The following is a 21,337-nucleotide window of genomic DNA, read 5'->3' as shown; positions in this document are numbered from 1 at the left end:
CAAACAGCTGATTACATTTTTACTTAATTTCCATTACCACTGCACGTTCAAGCACAGGGCAGGCTTAAGCCAAACAGCTGATTGCATTTTCACCATTTCCATTGCCATTGCACTTTCAAGCACAGGGCAGGCTCAAGCCAAACAGCTGATTGTATTTTCACTTCATTTCCATTGCCATTGCACTTTCAAGCACAGGGCAGGCTCAAGCCAAACAGCTGATTGCATTCTCAGTACATTTCCATTGCCATTGCACTTTCACGCACAGGGCAGGCTCAAGCCAAACAGCTCATTGCATTTTCATTTCATTTCCATTGCCATTGCATTTTCAAGCACAGGGCAGACCCAAGCCAAACAGCTCCTTGCATTTTCAATTCATTTCCATTGCCATTGCAGTTTCAAGCACAGGCCAGGGCAAACAACTCATTTCATTTTCATTAAGGGCTAACAAATTATTTATTCAAGTACATTGCATACTCACAGTGTTCTGTAGTTTCCCATCTCAGACAGAGAGGCGTGACCTCTCCCTGGCCATCTTGCAGACAGACTGAGCCACGCCCACACTTCCAGGTTTTAGAGTCCCACCCCCCTCCCACAGGAAGGGGCGTGGCCTTCGTGGTGGTGATTGACAGGAGAAAGAATCTCAAGATTTTTTAAACACTAATAAGTCTTTTATTTTTCATCGATGGGAAAATCCTCGGGGCCTGTGCAGCGGAGGAGAACTCTGCGTAAGAAGGCCACAAAAATCACAGCCATATGCAATAGCGTTTTTTCTAAAATCAAAGCACAGTGAAAACAGGAAGTGGTCAAGATGAGACTTTTCATTTTATATATTTATATATATGTGTGTGTGTGTGTGTTTTGCAAAATAGACATGTGTAATACAGAAATATAAACTGATGAAGTTGATCAGGCATGAATCTTAAAGCTAAAAGGAAATCCATTGTTTGGCAGCAGTCTATTTTATTGGCAATGGGAGAACTAATGCTCATCATCTCATCTGCCTTAATGATTTTTGTTTATATTTTGGTGTTAGATATTCTATTTTACCAATTTGATTTACTATTATAACAGCGCCTGTTGTTTGTAACAATCTTACCTTTCCATATGTAATAAGTTCACATACCGATTATGTTTTTTTTCCTGTTATTTTTTATAAAGGAACCACATTTAAGAGGCATCTTCCATCACGGCCAGCCAGGCGTGCCAATGCTAATCGATAGTCCAAAGTCTACTTTGAAAACACATCAGTCTTTCTTTTTGCAATCGACGCATCTTACAAAACTTGCCAGGCATGTCTGCAGAGATATTTTGCAGCTGAAACAGGCAGCAAGGAGACCATTTGTTCCAATTAACTGTGCTGCCGTTAAGGCAGAATGTAAGAACTTTTTAAATTCTTAGCTTTAACTTTCCATACTTTCAACCATTTCCTGTCCCATTGTTTGCAATAAATGAACTTATGACTTACTACATTATTTATTTGTGTGAATTTTTTTTATTGCTCTTCAGCCTTCTGTAGCTGTTTGTGTCATTCTGTAAGCAACTTCAAGGAAGACTGTCTGCTTCAAAATGTTAAAAATATCTGTAAAAGTGTGTAATTTATATTGTAATTAAAACAACAGTGTGCAGTCATATCATTTTTAATACTTTAATAATGATATAAAGTGTTTGGAATATTTGTATGATTAATTAGTACAGATTTCTAAGATGCATACTATTTGAACAAATACATAGTTTATAATGTTGTTGCCATTGTTCTAGTTCTTACCATAACAGAAAACATGAATTATTAAACTATTTAAAACATATTTTGATGTAAAAAAGTTATATACTCCTTTAAATTGTACTCTGATTCTCATAATTTAGTTTTGATGTAATTATACAATGATTAAATACATGATATTTTAATCAAACCAAATGATTGCAAATAGATCTTTTAGCAGACATTCTTTCTTTAAGTTGGCTTATTATGCTTCACATCGGCTGCTTTAGATGCAATCAAACTATCCTGGGCTATATGTGAGGTTTTAGAAATCCAATTTGACACCATAAACCAAAGGATAAAAATCAAACCATTGACCTGAAGTAGAAGACTAGCAATTATCTATCTATAGGCAGGAAAAGGCATGGTAGAAATGCCTATAGTGCTCTTGGGTCATCTTTTCCACAATTGTGCTGAATATTCTGCAACTAATATTCAGCTTACTTTGTAAGATGAAAATTATAATGGGATCCTTAAATAAAGGGTTTACCGCAGCAGAGATCCGCCTAAATGTTTTTGATATCCGTACCTGATCAAGATGGGCATGACTTCAACATTGCAAGCCATGTATAAATGGTGATATAACCCATTAACAGAAATGATTGGCACCTTTTGCAGCTGCACTTTTGTTTATTGTTCTTCATTTGTGCCTGTGGTAAATCATGTGATTCCTTTAAAAATGGTGCATGCAATTGCTAATACATAATCGCAATCATCTTCATAAGTGTCCCAAATTGTGCAAACCGTCTGATTGACAGCAAACTCTTCTTCCAATGCTGAGATTGCTAGATTGGCAATTTATGAAATATAGAAAGAACTGGAAGATGGAACATACAAGCAATTATTCTGAACAAGCTGACATTTTGTAACATCACAACTGAATCCCAATTAACTCATACATGAATGTCTGCAGGATGCTTTTGATATAGGAAAGCTCAACATAAATGTTCTGAATGTTGAGCTCTATAACAGCTGGATCTTCACTGAAAATGTGCTGATGCGTGTAAATGAATGGTTTAATTGGACTTTGAAAGTGCAAGGTCAGCAATTTATCCGGTGTGTTTCGTTTAAAAGCTGGTAATGGTTTGACTTATCAGTTATGCTACTTTCTTCAGTTTCATTGGGTAAGTAGAAAAACTGCATAGAAAAACTGCATGTGAAGTTTGTTAAGATCAAACTTTATGGCCAGATGTATTTGAGATATTGTAGCTTTCCGTAATCCAGAAAGGATCAGAAGGAGAAGTTAAAACAAAAGGCTTAATTTTTCACTACGATCCAGGCAAGTTCCCATATAAATGAGTAGCTGATTTTGGAGGTAGATGGGCTTGGGCTTCATTTACAATGTGCCAGACCTCTGACGAAGACTCTTGAGGGATTGTTATTCGCACGAGCTGGCTCTCACTGAGATGTACTATGTTGTCCATACTATTCTTGATTTGCAATAGAAGGCTGCAATGAACATGGGAAGAACTGTTGAAGAAAAGCACACCTGAGTTTATTATTATTAATTTATTACCATGTGCATCAAGATACAGTGAAAAACATTGCTTTGTGTGCTGTCTAGGCAAATCATACCCTGCATAAGTACAGCAGACAGTGCAAAAGATTAAATAAACAGGATGCAAAATGCGTTACAGCTACAAAGAAGATTTTTAAAAGTGCAAGGCCCCTAATGAGGTTGATGGGAAGATTAGGAATTCATTCCTAACACATGAGGGGGCTATTTGAGAGACTGTTAACAATGGGGAAGAAGCTGTTTATGAATCTGCTGATATGTGCTTTCAAGCTTTTGTACCTTCTGCTCAATAGGAGAGGGGGGAGAGAATGGCTGGTGTTTGTGCGGTCCTTGATATGTTGACTACTTTCCCAAGGCAGCATGAAGTATACATGAAGTGGATGGATGCGGGGCAGAGACTGCTTTGTGTGATGGACTGGGTTGTGCTTGCAGTTCTCTGCAATATCTTGAGCAGAGCAGTTGCCAAACCAAGAACTGGTCTTGAGCAGAGCAGTTGCCAAACCAAGCTCTGACACCCGGATAGGATGCTTTCTATGGTGCATCTGTAGAAATTGGTTAGAGTCATCAGAGACATGCCAAATATCTCAGAAGCTTTTCCTGAGGAGGTAGATGCATTGATGTGCTTTCTTGGTCAGAGCGTCAAATGTGGTTGGACTAGGATAAAAATGGTTAGGATGGATGCTGTTTCTTGTCTTCATTTTAAAAACAATCTGAATTGCAAAACAAATTATTGGATAAATAATGTTTCAGTTATTCATTGTGTAATTGAAGAACATGTGGTGGCTGATGAGGAAAACTATTTGGTCACCTAATCGAGAGTGACAAAATCAAAGTGTGCATTTTGTAAGGAAAATTTTGTTTTTCTTAAGGAGTAATATTCAGTAGGTTTGGGTTTAATATTGTCACGCTTATTGACGTACAGTGAAAAGTTTTGTTTTGCATGCTGGTCAGGCCACATCTGTGGGAAAAGGAACACAGTTAACATTTCAGATCAATGGGATTCAGATCTAGATTATGTTTATTTTTGGCATGTGTGCTGAGGTACAGTGAAAAGCTTTGTTTTGCAGGCTATCCAAACAGATCAGATAATATCAGACATGGATACAATCAAGTCAATCTCAAGTATAATAGGTAGAGCGAAAGTGAAGGGACAGAGTATAGAATATAATTCTCAGCTTGGTAGTGCTTCAGTTACATAGACAAAAGTCCAATATCTGAAATGGGATAGAGGTGAATCTGACAGCACCCAGCTTATGGAAGGAGCGTTCAGAAGCCTGATAATGGGAGAAGAATTTATTCCTGAATCTGGTGCTTTCAAACTTCCGTACCTTTTGCCTGACTGGAGCAGGGAGAAGAGGAATGACCGGGTGGGACAAGTCTTTGATTATGTTGGGAATAAACAGAATGTGTTCTGCAAACGGCAACGTCTTCAAATTTGATTTACATTCTGTTCCTTGTCTACAATCCAGGAATGGTTTTCTTGCTGTAATATTTCAATGACCAACCTATTTTCTTAATAAGATGCAAGATACTAAGATGTTCATTATTACTGGAGAATAACACTCTGAAAGTACAGCAATTGTTCGGTTTGCAAGTAAGAGTACGTGAAGGCACTGATCAGAATTTATATGTTCAGAGCAGTGTAAGCTAAGCACTATTCTTAATTAAGGTGTTTTTTTAAAATCTATTGCAAGGTCCACCTGTTAAATTGCAAAGGACTGATTGAATAGCTAATTTTTCATCCACTATATTTTGTTTAAGTGAATTCTATAACTAGACCTTCAGGCTTGTTTGTCGAGATCTTAATATACAATATGAGAATGGTTGGGTCGAAATCATATTTTGGCTTTTTGCCGCACAAACAGCTAACAGTCATTAATATAAGGTCCACCGGAAGCCTTGTGATTTGTGGAAATATCTCCTCTACTTCTGCTACACATTAAAAAAAAAATAAAAAAAAAATTAATCAATGTTAATTTGAGAGACATGTCTAGAAGTTTTTCCTTCAATCTGGCACAAATCATCTGTTTTCCCCATCAGATAAATGCAATGACATTGCCCTCCATGCAACACTTGTCCTCAGAAAAGATAAGTTCAGATTGTTCGAAAGCAGACTGATAGTTGGGAACCCTGAGTCCAATTTAGTTTTAATGGCAACTAGACGACCCGTTGGGTCCCCGTTGTGACGCCAGAGATCCCCGTTGTGACGCCAGATATCCCCATTGTGACGCCAGTCAAAATGATGATCAGAAAATGGCGGCGGGCCTGGCAACCCTCCCCCAACAGCGCATGCGCAGATAGGGGGCCTAGCAACCCACCACCTACGCAGGCGCAGCTGACGAGCCCGGCAAGTGGGAGCATTGTGGCATTCACGGTTTAAAGTAAATTAAAGTTTATACAGGGAATTACTTTGTCAAACCGAATGAAACTTGATACTGCACACCCCAGGCGAATGGTGTGTAAGGCGCCCCTAAAATTGGTGCGCTATCGTGTATCATTTTGGTTGTATTTCGGGAACATACAAACATATATATATATACACATACATACCCACGTATATGTATGTGTATATATGTGTATATATGTATGTATATGTGTATATATGTATGTATATGTGTGTATATATATATATATATACACATATACATACATATACAACCACATATATATATATATATATATTCACACGCAAACACACATAAATGTATATGTGTATATATATATATATGCACATATGTATACATATACAACCACATATACACACACATATATATGCATATACACATACACATTTATGTGTGTTTGCGTGTGTGTATATATATAACATATGTACAGACAAGATGAGACTTAATAATGTACCTATTATATATTGATTTTAGAAAAAAAACGCCACTTACGGCTGTGATTTTTGGCCATCTTAATCAGTCCCCCTCCGCTGCGCAGGACAAGAGGATTTTTCCCATCGGTGAAAAATAAAAGAGTTATTAGTGTTTATAAAATGGTGAGATTCTCTCTCCTGTCAATCATGCCATGAAGGCCACGCCTCTTCTGGTGGGAGGGACTATAAAACCTAGAAGTGTGGGCGTGGCTCAGTCTCTGCAAGATGGGGGAGGGAGAGGTCACGAATCGCTGTCTTTAGTGGCCTTGCACCCTGCTTGAAATGTTATGAAACTGCATTTGAATTTGGTGCCCTTGCACCCTGCTTGAAATGGAATTACTGCGAGCCCACCAACCGTGAGTGAGCTGCCAGCACAACAAGCTTGAGTGACTGAGCCGCCAGCCCAAGAATCCATTCGGCCGACAATGTCCATACTAGCCTTCTGGAAACCAGTCCCTTCAGCGCACAACACCCATACTAGCGCTGCAGAAAGCCCCCCCTCCCCCCAGTGGCCACCAATATTGGAATTGGTGGAGAGGTGGAATATTGCATTGCTGTGATGCTGGGACCCAACGGGTCCCACTTAGTCCAGTATATTACTAAAACTCTCATCTTGACCACTTCATGCCTGCGTTGTAATTACATTTGCGCAAAAACGATCCCCCATAGCGCGACAAATTTTCACCACCTTACTCACCATTCTCTTCAGTTTTGTTCCGATCGATGAAATAGTACAAATGTTATGAAGGTTTTGAAGGTTCTCCCTCCCCTACACCCCCCCTCCCCCAATTCCCCCTCCCCTACACCCCCTCCCCCACAACCCCCTCCCCCACACACACCCACCCCCCCCTCCCCCACACACCTACATTGGAAGTAGAAGCAATTTTGAAATGTAAATGTTAGTTGTATTGGAGATACAGAATTAATTCTAATTTTGCAACATGGATAAGTTTTCACCCTTTTCCAGTTAGTGTCATGCAAAGCAAATTTGTTTTTTTGCTGGAGTGAAATAAGGCTGGCACCTCACAGAGGCAGAGTCCTGGGTTTGATCCTGACCTGTCTGTGCAGAGTTTTGTGCGTTCTCCCTGTTCCGGTTTTCCCCAGATGCTCCCGGTTTCCTCTCACATCCCAAAATCTTGTAAGTTTGTAGGTTATGTGGCTTCTGTAAATTGCACCAGTGTGCAGGATAGAACTAGTGTACAGGTGATTGATAATCAGCGTGGACTTGGTGGGCCGAAGCGCCTGTTTCCACGTTATATTTCTAAACTAAACTAAAAAAGAGCGAATTACCATTCCCGAATAGTTTTGCATCACTCAGAAAATTTGATTGAGCGACTACTGCCTCGGTCACCTTGTGATCCTAATGTGATTTCCACTTTAGGGATGCTTGAGGTGAGGTTCATTTCCTTGGACCATTGCAGCCAAATGTAGACAAAAGGTTCCTGGAGACACCTCTTAAGGGTATTCCTATGGTAAGCGGTAACATAATCTTACAAACAGGAACAACTTCTTCCCAACAGCCATCAGCCTATTAAACACAACAAATAAGCTCTGAACTACAACAGACTTATTATTATTGCACTATATTTGTTTATTTATTGAGTATGTGTGCATGTGTATATATACACACTGAACTTTTTTTCTCCCGTTAGGTACTATACATATTCTGTTGTGCTGCAGCAAGCAAGAATTTCATTGTCCTATCTGGGACATATGACAATAAAACACTCTTGACTTGACTCTCTTGAAATGTTGAAAGCCCCCAGCAGGTCAGATGGCATCTAGTTTTCGTAGTTTTAGATTTTAGAGATATAGCGTGGAAGCTGACCCTTCGGCCCACCAAGCCCAGGACAGCTAACAATCACCCATACTTTAGTTCTATCCTACACAGTAGGAACAATTTACAGGAACCAATTAACCTATAAACCTGCATATCTTTGGAATGGGGGAGGAAACCAGAGCACCCGGAGAAAACCCACACAGTCATAGGGAGAGCGTGTAAACCCCATATAGACAGCACCCGTTGTCAAGATTGTACTCGGGTCTCTGGTGCTGTAAAGCAGCAGCTCTACCACCCTCTAGCAGCTTGCCACAGATGCTGTCTGTCTGAAGAAGGGTTTTGGCCCGAAACTTCGCCTATTTCCTTCGCTCCATAGATGCTGCTGCACCCGCTGAGTTTCTCCAGCATTTTTGTGTACCTGCCACAGATGCTGCCTGACTGGCTGAGTGTTTCCAGCATTTTCTTTGGATTACCAGCATCTGCAGTTTTTATAATTTCTCTAATATGGTCTTCCATGCACTGCTGGAGTGGTTGGTCTACAGTGCATGTAAACCTGAACCACCGAGCCCACCACCTTGGCACTGAAATAAACTACCCCCATTGTGCACAAGGCACCAATAAGAGCTCCAATACCCACTCAAAGCACAGGTCCCAATATCTCGTGTGTTGGGCTTCGGTGCCAGATGGAATTTTCACTGGAGAGCCATTGACACAGTTGTTGGTGCCTCACAGTTGTATCACTCCAGTGCACTCTCATGGGTGCAAATATACTTTGTTAAATAAAAAAGAATTCAGAGAAATCTACACATTCACACTTCATGCAAGTGCAAGCAACCTGAAGAAGGGTTTCGGCCCAAAACGTTGCTTATTTCCTTCGCTCCATAGATGCTGCTGCACCTGCTGAGTTTCTCCAGCATTTTTGTGTATCTTTGATTTTCCAGCATCTGCAGTTCCTTCTTAAACCTTTTACACGTTCTGTGTCCTGTTGCATTGTGTGTATAGAGGAGGTAGAATAGATTACAGTAGCCTTTCCCCATGCATCCTTTGTATATTCATACCTTTAGTTTCCATCTCCCCTGACTCAGTCTGAAGGAGAGGGTCTCGACCCGAAATGTCACCTATTCCTTTGCTCCAGAGATCTTGAACTTGAACTTGAACTTGCCTCACCAACTGAGTTACTCCAGCATTTTGTGTTTATCTTCAGTGTAAACCAGCATCTGCAGTTCCTTCCTACACTGCTCTTTTGTTGCTTGGTTTGATCTCACAGCATGTGTTCTTGAATTTTGAAACATGCTGTTGAGCAAAACTATTTAATGGAGTGTTCCATCTGGGACCACAGGGCCTCTTTCATTTTCCAGCATAATTACTGTCTGTCTAGCTGTGAATAACTGGTAGAGCACAGATTCATGTATTATTGCCCTTTCCTATGCAAAGGTGCATTCAGCAAGAGGTTGGTAATGGTCTCTTTCCGGTTGCAAACTTAAAGGCACTTTGCAGTGTCATGAGATTTTGACTGTCTTAAGGGATTGCAATGAGAGGGCCTTCCACACCAACATTTACTGTGCAGGCCCACATCCCCAGTGGATTTTTAGGCTCATCATCCACCTGTGCAAGGTGAGGGGAATGATGGCACAGTTTGCCCGGGATGACCAGTACTTCCTCACTGACCCTAGGTACAGCATTCTCTGTGGGATATAGTTAGAACCAAAAGCATCTTCTGAAATAACCTAGAAATAAATAGTCATTAGGATTAGTTTGACAGGCACAGCTTTTCTTTACCTCTTACCCCCCCCCCCCCCCCTCTTTCTGGAGCAAGGTCTCAATCTTCACTCTCCAACCAAAATAGTTTTGTTTATTGTCACGTGTAATTGCAACAAAAGCTTTTCACTGTACCTCGGTACACGTGACAATAAACTAAACTAAAATAGAAGGTAGCTCAGTTGATTATGGCAGAGGCGTTTCAGGGGGAGGGTCTGATTTAGGCCATGTGGAACAACACATGAGAGTCTAGTACATTTTCACGAGATTCCCACCAGTGACGGAAAGAGAGCAATCGCTTCATCTAACTGGCTTCTGTTTGGCCTTGGCATCTTGTTCTTCACAGTGTTTGGTACAGATTTGCACCCATAACTAGATCTCCCACAACTTAAAGTAATCAAACTTTGCTGATGAACGATACAAAGAATTAATCTACCCATTTTGTTTTTGCTTTGTTCTACTGTATCTCCTAAGGTAGGCTTGAGATGCTCACCGATATACATAGGTTTGTAGAGCAAAGGATGGTTGTGTTGTCCATATATTGGGAAATATTATCCTAAATTGAAAAGATATTTTCTGATGCATTTACAAGAAAATGAAAATGTTGGTGGCTTTATCAGTTGGGTAAAACGTGTGAAATATCAAATGATCCTTGGGAAGAATTGGTAAAAGGATACAAACATTGCGGTGAATTTAACATGCAGTTTAAGGCACTGCTGAATGACAGGGACAACGGAGGAGCAGTGTCTGCGCGATGAAGAGGAAGGTAAACGGCTGCCACAGAGTACCGTAAGTCCTTTAGTGAGCATGGGGGGGGGGGGGGGGGGATTGAGGGGGAGTGACGGAGAGAGAAGGGGGAGAGAACGGGAGGGGGGGGAGGGGCGAGGCACTTTGAAGAAGTTCAATAAAGTTATGCCCCTGTCCCACTTTCCCGAGTTACTCACGAATTCTCCCGAGTTTTCCCCTTGATTCAAACTCGGGGAATGTCCGTAGCGAGTCCTTAGGAGGCCGTAGATATTTCGTAACGGTTCGTAATGCCAGCCGTAGGTACTTGGGGCATCAGGTAAGTCAGGACGTTTTTTCAACATGTTGAAAAATGTCCACGAGTAAAAAAAATAGCCCCGAGTACTTACGACTGGCTATTACCATAATTCTCCGAGTTTGGATCAAGGGGAAAACTCGGGAGAATTTGTGAGTAACTCGGGAAAGTGGGACAGGGGCTTTAGCGGGCATTTTACCTACCAGTACGTCTTCCTAGGTCGTGAAACTCCATTGAGCCAATCAAAATGTCCGGTCAGCGAAGGAGATTGCCTACGGCTGCCCTCGACTGCCTGTAAGTAAATAGCGACCCCACTCAACTGCACTACGAGTGAAAAAGACCCATGCAGACCAAATTTTACTCATGGAAAATGTTTCAATCTGCTGAAAATTTTTCCGCCACCTAGATGAGGCCGCGAGTAGGCGGGAACCTCCCTCGAGCATGAAGGAGAGTTCCAGCCACCTCATACGACCTCGCGTCGACCATGCTGCGAGTTTGAGTCCAGGGCAAACCAAAGATCCTATAGCGAGCAAGATAGTCCACTCGACGGTCATGGGCAGATTCATGGGTAATTATAGGCCCCATTTCCGTAACCGGCTTCCATCTCCGCACCAAAGATCCCATAGGATAATAGTGCGGAGACGGAAGCCGGGTACGGAAACATCCTCATAAAAATAAAAGTTATTTGGTAAAAATCTTCTCCTCATTTTCAGAATTGTAATTTATTAACACAAACTGTTCCCCCGCAACGTTGATTACACTGCGAGTCGGGTCGAGTCCGGTTTATGGGAATGGATGAAAAAAAGGCCCACGTTCCGTTCCGTTGCGTTCTACACGTCAGCCCATTGCATTTAGCAGGAGTGATCTATCTTGCTCCGCTATAGGATCTTTGGGGCAAACTCTTCTAAACTCGCAGATTAGATCACCCAAGTGGGACAGCCCCTTTAGTCTTCCAGTCGTTGAATCTTGATTAATTGTTTTTTATTGAAGTAATACAAAACAATGATATATTACATCACTTTTTGTTCTTCATAGATGTTCCAATCATATCATAAACTTGCTCTAAGCCCGTAATCATGTCCATGACTCATAGCTCATGGCTCAGCTTTCGGCTCAGCTCATGGCTCAACTCATGGTGAAAACTGTTATTCACATAATCCCACAAGGTAAACTGAAACTAAATTAATGAGTCTGCGCTAGCCTCTTCAGAAATAGACAGACCCCTCTAAGTATTAAACCCCACCTACAAGCATACATACAGATACGAATTAAAATATTTAAAATGTTAGACATGGCTATAATATACTGACTTAAGCTTAATGGCTCCTACATATAGAGTAATGGTATTTATTGGTTAGTAACAAATGCTGACCTGGGCACTCGATTAAAAAACACATTTAGTTAAACAAACAAGCAGGGCATCTGATTGAAAACTGCATGTTTATAAAATAATATATGACGGTAAAATTTGAAATAGTATATGAAAAAAAATGATGACGCCTGTTTTTCCACTAATCTGTATTTCTCCCCAGCAACAGTTTGTTGCAACAGCCATGCATTTATGGGTTAGATTTGTGAGCATGCATGTCATCTTGCTTTATTGGTTGCATGGAGGAACATTTTCATGAGATTTGGTGATAATATTCCCACCGGTTGAAAATGCGAAATTAAAACAAAACAGCTCATGTTTTATCCAGAATCCATCACCACATTACACAGTCTCTAAGTGTAATTGCTTATATTACATCAGAGATAGTAACAAGTTCAGTTTTGGCATTCTAGAGTAAAGTACCAATGGTCAAAACTTAATTGAGGAATGGGTAAAGCCAAACATTTGACTGTATAACCTGTTGTCCATGGAAGGTGCTTCTGAAGATTCTTTACTTGGGATTCTTTTTGAACTGGAATTTGATATGTTCAGTATGGGAAGATTTTTATTAAAATAATTCTACATAGAGAATGCTGTAAACAGGCAGCTGATACATTTACGTGAGACGTTTCCTGTTTTATCTACAGGTGCCGCTAGATTCCCAAATGCATTGAAAACACCACTGAACATCAAAGCTCCTTTGAGGAAGCCTCTGGCAAGTGTCATCAAGTATCTAGGTGGGTGATCATAATTTGGGGAAAATACTTCAATGATAGAATATATTGGAAATTAGTATGTATATTCTTTCTCATTGAGATGAGTTTAGTTTATTGTCACGTGATCGAGGTACTGTGAAAAGCTTTAGTTGCGTGCTAACCAGTCAGCGGAAAAACAATACATGATTATAATCGAGCCATCCACAGTGTACAGATCCATGATAAAGGTAATAATGTTTAGTGCAAAGTAAAGTCCAATCAAAGATAGTCCGAGGGTCTACAATGAGGTAGGCAGTAGCTCAGGACCGCTCTCTAATTATCTCTAGTTGCTGGTAGGATGGTTCAGTTGGTTGATAACAGCTGGGAAGAAACTGTCCCTAAATCTGGAGGTGTGCATTTTCACACTTCTATACCTCTTGCCTGATGGGAGAGGAGAGAAGGAGTAACCGGGGTGTGACTCCATTTGTAGCTCACGTTGCCGCAGCAAGGCCAGTAGCATAATCAAAGATGAGCCACACCCTGGCTACTCTTCTCTCCTCTCCCAAGACAATGTAAGGGAGATTGGTTTGTGTGATGGTCTGGGCTGCGTCCACTCACAGATACTCTCAATATAGGGGGTGTTCAAAGAAGTCAGGGCATTCCGCACACTCCCAATTCGCCACATTTCTCTGAAGCCTATTCTCATGTTAGGTTATTTAAATAACAAAATCTCACACATTGTCATAAATGACCTATATAACTCAGTGGTGCAGCGAGCGGTAGATTTGCGGCCTCAGAGCGCCAGAGGTTCGATCCTGATTATGGGAGCTGTCTGTATGGACTTTGCGCATTCTTCCTATGACTGTGTTGGTTTTCTTCGGGTGCTCCAGTTTCCTCTCACATCCGAAAGACATGCAGATTTGTAGGTTAATTGGCTTCTGTAAATAAAATTGTCCCCAGGGCGTAGGATAGAACTAGTGTACGGGCTGATCGCAGGTCGGCGTGGACTCGCGGTGGGCTGAAGGGTCTGTTTACGCACTGTGTCTCTAAACTAAACTCTAAACTAGATTTTTTTCAAAATCATATTTCCAAGTACCTATAATAATTGTTTTGATTTAGTTTAGTTTATTGTCATGTGTACCGAGGTAAAGTGAAAAGATTTTGTTGCGTGCTAACCAGTCAGTGGAAAGACAATATATGATTAAAATTAAGCCATCCAGAGTGGTACGGATACAGGGTAAAAGGAATAACATGAATAACCTTTAGCACAAGATAAAGTCCAGTAAAGTCAGATCAAAGATAGTCAATGAAGGAAATAGTAGCTCACGACTGCTCTCTAGTTGTTGGGAGGATGGTTCAATTGCCTGATAACAGCTGGGAAGAAACTGATGGTTTTTGTTTAAAATGTATAATTTCAGTGCTCTGAACAGATGGCAAAGGATGTGGGGGGCAAGGTCTTTTACACAGTGAGTGGTGGAATGCCACAGGTGGTGGTATTTAATAGGCTTTTAAATAGGTACATGAATATGAATGGAGTGATATGGATCACATGTAGGCAGAGGAGATTAGTTTAACTAGGCATCATGGTTGCCACAGACATTGTAGCCCGGAAGGCCTGCTCCTGTTCTGTGCTGTTATATGACTGGAACTAACAGTTGCTTTTGAATAAGGACAACATGAATGCAATGGGTTGAAAAGTTTACTCTTGTCTTCATTTGAATTATATTAAAATCATGCATCAGGAACCAAAAGCAGTTCTTCAAAGGTTAAGCATTCATTAATGGGATGTTTTATTTGTTGCTCTTAATTCTTGATACCTTATTATATTTCACTCTTTTTTCTAATGTGCAGAAGTGCATCCTGCTGTAAAGCCAGATATGTTCAGAGCCGGACCAGCCATCACTGCCAGGAGCTCCAGTCAAACACCAAAGCAACTGTTTACGATCCAAAACAATGGGTCTCCAACTATTCTAGGCAAGCAAAGCTACAGCCAACACAATGGCGTGGATGGTTAGTTTAATGCCACAATTTAATACTGCACTGTAAAGTAATGCAATTAACATTTATCAAGTGACAGATGTATGCCATTGTTGCATCCCATTACATTTTACATTGTGGGGGAGTTTATAGATTTTAATTGCACAGTTTTCCACTGAATGCACCTTCGTCAGGAGGTGGATTCCCATGGTTGAGCATTGCATCTTTCCAAGTCCTGCTCTCTCAAAAAAGAAGACAGTTAGCAAATCTTTTGTGAGATCCAAGTGCATCTAATCATTGGATTTAGACCCAGCAAAATATTTGAATATCGAAGCAGAGATTTGTGTATTGTAATATAAGAATGTACGAGGTGCATAAAATTCACAAGGGGAGTTGATAGGGTGAATGCACAGAGCCTTTTACCCAGGGTAAGGTAATCAATGAACCAGAGGGCTTATGCTTAAGGTGAGAGGGGATCGATTTAATAGGAACCTGAGGGCAACTTTTTTCTCCGAGGGTGGTGGGTATATGGAACGAGCTGCCTGAAGAGGTAGTTGAGGCAGGTATAATAATAATATTTATGAAACACTTGGACAGATACAAGGATGGGGCAGGTTTAGAGGTATACTGGCCAAATGTGGGCAAATGGGCATAGCTTAGATGAAGCAACTTGGTCGCCAACAGTTGGGCCAAAAGGGCCTGTTTCTGTGCTGTATGACTATAGAAATTCACCATTTTAACAGGAGTAACAGCAGAAATGGGCAGTACCTTGTGCCTGCTTCATCACCATGGCTGATCATTTATTCTGTCAAGTCCCCTCAGAACCTTGTGTGCTTCACGTCATTTTTATAAACTCTATGAATAGATCCAATTTGGGTTGAGTGCTTCAGTCCTGGGTATCATTCTAACATTATGAATCAGGAGTTTCATGTAATATACAAATTATGACAATTAACCTGCTAGATTATTTTATAGGATATTCATCTTTGAATACGTTTCCAGTGATAATGATATTTTTTAATGGATAAAGGCACCACCATAAATACCTGATAGAAGTTAATAAAATTATGAGAGGTATAGATAGGCCATAGATAGACTGTCAGAACAGTTGTCCTAAGATGGAAATGTCAAATACTGGAGGGCATAGCTTTAGGTGGTGGGCCAAAGTTTAAATGAGAAGTGTTGGGCAGGTTTTTCTGCGCAGAGGGAAGTGAGTGCCTGGAACACACTGCCGGGCTTTAAGAGGCTTTTGGATAGTCATGCAGGGAATGGAGGAATATGAATTAAATGCAGGTAGGTGAGAGATAGTCTTGACATCATGTTCAACACAGACATTGTGGGCTGAAGGGCCTGTTCTTGTGCTGTACTCATTTCTAGGTTAGTTCCTGAACTAGTTATTTGGTCTCCATGGTTTGTTGGAAATCATGTGTTGTTCTCTGTTCGAGGAAGGTGGCATTAGGACAGGTCGATGGGAAAATGTGCATTTTGAATGAGGGCAGAACGGGTTGATTTGGTAAGATCAAATATTGATCATATTCCAACATTACTGCAACAAATTGTGTATGTTTGATATGCAAGATGAATAATTCTCTTAGACAGCACACCATTAGCTTTTGTGCACATAACTTGCTAATGCAAGGAGACGTCCAGCATTGTATTGCGGGGTCAAATGTAGGACAATGCACGTATAAACATCGGTGTGGGTAAATTCAAATGCTTATGCGTGATCTGCAGGTAGTGGAACCTTGTTCATGGAAGCAGGTCTTCACAACAAAAGCTACTCCTGCTTAAAGGAGGAAAGCTGACAGATAAATAGGCAAATCCCCTTCAAGTTATGTACTTGTTTCTTGCTGTGATTCTTCCTTGGTCTGATCCTAATGGGGATGTTCTTCACCACCACTGTTTATTCCGCATGCCCTCCTAACCCCCACAAAGGAGATGTGTGGGGCAAGTACTATTACACCGAGGCTGGTGAGTGCCTGGAACGTGCTGCCGGGATGGTGGTTATTGCAGATACATCAGTGGTATTTAAAGGTCTTTTGGATCGGCACATGGAATGTAAGGAATAGACAAATATGCCTGGTTCCTCCAAGCATATTAGCCTCATTAAGGATAAAGAATACATGAACCCCAACCCATTTCCGACTCAAATCATCACCCATTCTTTTTCTCCTGACCTGCTACTCCAGCACTTTCTGTCTATCTTTGGTATAAACCAGCATCTGCAGTTCTTTGTTTCTACTTTTCTCTTTATTACCTTTCATTGCCTTTGAGATTTCACCTGGAATCCAATCAAGTTTGATCCTGACATCTGATTGTTGTGTTTAATTCCAACTGCAGTTGCAGCAGCATAGGGCAGAATTTGCAGCACTGTTATAGTGACAGAACTGAATTTGTGATTAGAATCAAATGATGGCTTTAAAGCTACCTTTAGAGCCATATTCAATAAGTATCTTTGATTTATTTAATGGAGATTTCTATACAGTCCAATACATTTATTCATACAGATACATATTATGTGTGCTCATAAAACCAACCTCAATGACCTCTTTTTTTGCAGTGCCTCTGCTGCTGATCTTCATTGGGATCATTTTTTGCTGCTGAAATAGTCCCAATATGAAGAAGTAAGGGTGTGATCAAGTTAATGCATCTGTGTCAGTACCGGTAGATGGAATTATTTTCTAAATGGCTTACCCCTTATTCTTAAACTGTGGCTCTTGGTTCTGGACTCCCCCAACATCGGGAACATGTGTCCAAACCCTTAATAATCTTATATGTTTCAATAAGATTGCCTCTCATCCTTCTAAATTCCAGAGTGTACAAGCCCAGCAGCTCCATTCTCTTAGCATATGACAGTCCCGCCATCCCAGGAATTAACCTTGTGAACCTACGCTGCATTCCCTCAATAACAACAATGTCCTTCCTCAAATTTGGAGACCAAAACTGCACACAATACTCCAGGTGTGGTCTCACTAGGGCCCTGTACAACTGCAGAAGGACCTCTTTGCTCCTATACTCAACTCTTCTTGTTATGAAGGCTAAATGCCATTCGCTTTCTTCACTGCCTGCTGTACCTACATGCTTACTTTCATTGACTGATGAACAAGGACCCCCAGATCCCGTTGTACTTTCCCTTTTCCCAACTTGACACCATTTAGATAATAATCTGCCTTCCTGCTTTTGTTACCAAAGTGAATAACCTCACATTTATCCACATTAAACTGCATCTGCCATGCATCTGCCCATGCACCCAACCTGTCCAAGTCACCCTGCATTCTCATAGCATCCTCCTCATGGTTCACACTGCCACCCAGCTTTGTGTCATGTGCAAATTTGCTAATGTTACTTGTAATCCATTCATCAGAATCATTAATATATATTGTAAATAGCTGCGGTCCCAGCACCGAGCCTTGCGATATCCCACTAGTCACTACCTGCCATTCTGAAAGGGACCTGTTAATCCCTACTCTTTGTTTCCTGTCTGCCAACCAATTTTCTATCCATGTCAGCACTCTACCCCCAATACCATGTGCCCTAATTTTGCCCACTATTTTCCTATGTGGGACCTTATCGAATGCTTTCTGAAAGTCCAGGTACACTACATTCACTGGCTCTCCCTTGTCCATTTTCCCAGTTACATCCTCAAAAAATTCCAAAAGATTAGTCAAACATTTCCCCTTCGTAAATCCATGCTGACTCGGACCAATCCTGTTACTGCTGTCTAAATATGCTGCAATTTCGTCTTTGATGATTGACTCCAGCATCTTCCCCTCCACCGATGTCAGGCTAACTGGTCTATAATTCCCTGTTTTCTCTCTCCCGCCTTTACTAAAAAGTGGGATAACATTAGCTACCCTCCAATCCACAGGAAATGATCCTGAATCTCTAGAACATTGGAAAATGACCACCAATGTGTCCACAATTTCTAGAGCCACTTCCTTAAGTACCTGGGATGCAGACCATCAGGCCCTGGGCATTTATCAGCCTTCAGTCCCATCAGTTTACCCAACACCATTTCAATCCTAATGTGGATTTCCTTCAGTTCCTCCGTCACCCCAGATCCTCTGGCCACTAGTACATCAGGAAGATTCTTTATGTCTTCCTTAGTGAAGACAGATCCAAAGTACCTGTTCAACTCATCTGCCATTTCCTTGTTCCCCATAATAAATTCACCTGTTTCTAAATCACCTTAAATAGACCACCTTATCTACCTGCAACTCGACCTTTAAGGAGCCATGCACCTGTACTCCTCGATCCCACTGCTCTACAACACTACCCAGAGGCCTACCATTTACCTGCCTTGGTTGGACGTACAAAAATGCAACACCTCACACTTCTCTGTTTTAAATTCCATCAACCATTCCTCCGCCCACCTGGCTAATTGATCCAGATCCTGGTGCAATCATTCACAACCATCTTCACTATGCAAAACCACTAACTTTTGTATCATCAGCATACTTGCAAATCTTGCCCTGTATATTCTCATCCAAATCATTGATGTAGATCCATTTGAAAGTGCCTACTAAAGAGCAATTAATTGAATACATATTTTAAAGTGGTTGCATTGACATTAATTAAAAATGAAAACATGTAAGCTGCAACTCATATGAATAACATTTTATAAAGTATTCCAGCTACATTTATGACATCTACTATCTTGGTGTAATTTATTTTCATTCATTTTTCTATGGGATTTGTTCCAACACATTGTATTCATTAAAATTACACAATTTCTTGAAAAAAATCAACATTTTGCAATGACAAAATGAAACGCAAAAATTAAACCAGCCAAACCTTAATCATCTACATAATTAATGTAAAAATATCTCTCATAACCAATCCTTGTTTAAGTATAAATAGTTATTTAACCCGTGTTCCATCAATTAAATTGGATAATAATTTTTGCTCATTCTATGCTATCTTCTATTGACCAGGTTAATTCCAATAAATAGTTATCATCAGTTAATAAGCCACATTATTTCTTTCAATACTTTAGCTTAAGTGCAATCACGCATTAATAGTCTGCAATCAATCCTTTTAAAATGCAAAAGGATTTAGACTCGGTGAAGAAACAAGGAACTGCAGGTGCTGGTTTGCAAAAAAAGACAAAGTGCAGGAATAACTCAGCGGGTCAGGCGGCATCACTGGAGAACATGGATAAGTGATGTTTTGGGTCCTGCAATGTCTCCTATGCATGTTCTCCAGATATGCTGCCTGGCCTGCTGAGTTACTACAGCACTGTGTCTTTTTTTGACTCAATGAAGTATTGCCCATAAAGCTCACAATCTCATTTAAAAATCATAGTTTCTACAATATTAAAGTCATATTTAAAAAAAAAAGTAGCACATAGTTATTGTGTGAGCTTTCCCTTTGACGTCTGTAATCTCAAGTATCTTCCCAAACCTTTGGCAAGTTTGCAACCCTATCTTTCTGTGATTCCATCTGCCTTCTTTTGAAAATGATGCTGATTAGGTTTAGATTACGTCTAGTTTAGTTTAGTTTATTGTCGCTTGTGAAACTTTGTTGTCACTTGGGAACACAGTGAAAGGATTTGTTGCATGCTAATCAGTTAGTTGAAAGACAATACATGGTTACAATCGAGCCATCCACAATGTACAGATAAATTATAAAGGGAAATAAATTTTAGTGCAAGATAAAGTCCAGTAAAATCTGATTAAAGGTAGTCCAACGGTCTCCAATGAGGAAGACAGTAGCTCAGGAGCGCTCTCTAGTTGTTGATAGAATGGTTTAGTTGCTTGATGACAGCTGGGAAGAAATCCTGAAAGTAATAACATAGCATGACTGCTTAAATATAATTAAACCAAACCCAGATTGAATCCCACAGATTAAGAATTAAGAATTATTGTGATTGAATTTTGATGATATTAAATTTTACAGGAATTAAATTCTACTGTTAATGCTCAACCTAAAAAGTAATTCTGGGTTCTGGTGGGACTGGACTTCATTCTGAATTATAGATAAGAACAGGAATTGACAAATGTATCAGACATGTATGCATAACAGGTTTGTTTCATTATTAGTTTTATCACTTGAGAAAACACTGATTATTTATTTTATCAGTGACGAGTTGTTTCAATGTTGTTAAACAGATTTTCTGTTTAGCTAACCTGGTATCTTTAATTAGCCTGGCATAGACATCTTTTATAATTTAACACAAATGCAGTCCACTTTATTCATTGTTGTAAATGTTATTAATATTTTGCATTAGAATTCAAACCTCATTTGAAAATCTAATTTTTCAGATGGTGCAAGTCTAACACAAGGACCATTAATAGTAAGTATTTTATTTCTCTCAAAATAATCAAGCTTGTTTTAATCAGAGCAAAAATTCTGATTTATTGAATTCCTAAAGCGGCACGGTGGCGTAGCGGTAGCACTACTGCCTGACAGCGCCAGGGACCCGGGTTTGATCCCGACTACGGGTGCTGTCTGTACGGAGATTGTACGTTCTCCCCGTGACCTGTGTGGGTTTTCTGCCAAGATCTTCGGTTTCTAACTAAATCATTATGTGCATAATTAAACTATAATACCCCCAACAGAAGACC

General features: G+C 40.4%; 1 protein-coding gene across 6 annotated transcripts in view; it reads left to right on the top strand.

The window, feature by feature from the left end:
* mta3 (metastasis associated 1 family member 3) overlaps positions 1 to 14,824 on the top strand; it is a 132,633-nt gene extending 117,809 nt beyond the window's left edge. For 5 of the 6 annotated variants that reach the window (XM_033025553.1, XM_033025554.1, XM_033025552.1 and 2 more), the window contains one exon: positions 1,159 to 1,469. In XM_033025553.1, the coding sequence (XP_032881444.1) occupies positions 1,159 to 1,171 (13 nt within the window). In that variant the 3' untranslated portion in view covers positions 1,172 to 1,469. Of the gene's footprint in view, positions 1 to 1,158; positions 1,470 to 12,746; positions 12,837 to 14,645 lie in introns of those variants that run through there. The other variant, XM_033025557.1, reaches the window with a different exon arrangement.
* The last annotated feature ends 6,513 nt before the right edge of the window (positions 14,825 to 21,337 follow it).

This window comes from Amblyraja radiata, chromosome 8, assembly GCF_010909765.2.
Source record: "Amblyraja radiata isolate CabotCenter1 chromosome 8, sAmbRad1.1.pri, whole genome shotgun sequence".
In the NCBI taxonomy this organism is placed as follows: Eukaryota; Metazoa; Chordata; class Chondrichthyes; order Rajiformes; family Rajidae; genus Amblyraja; species Amblyraja radiata.
The sequence above is the reverse complement of the archived record's forward strand: the minus strand, read 5'-3'. Positions and strand labels throughout refer to the sequence as shown.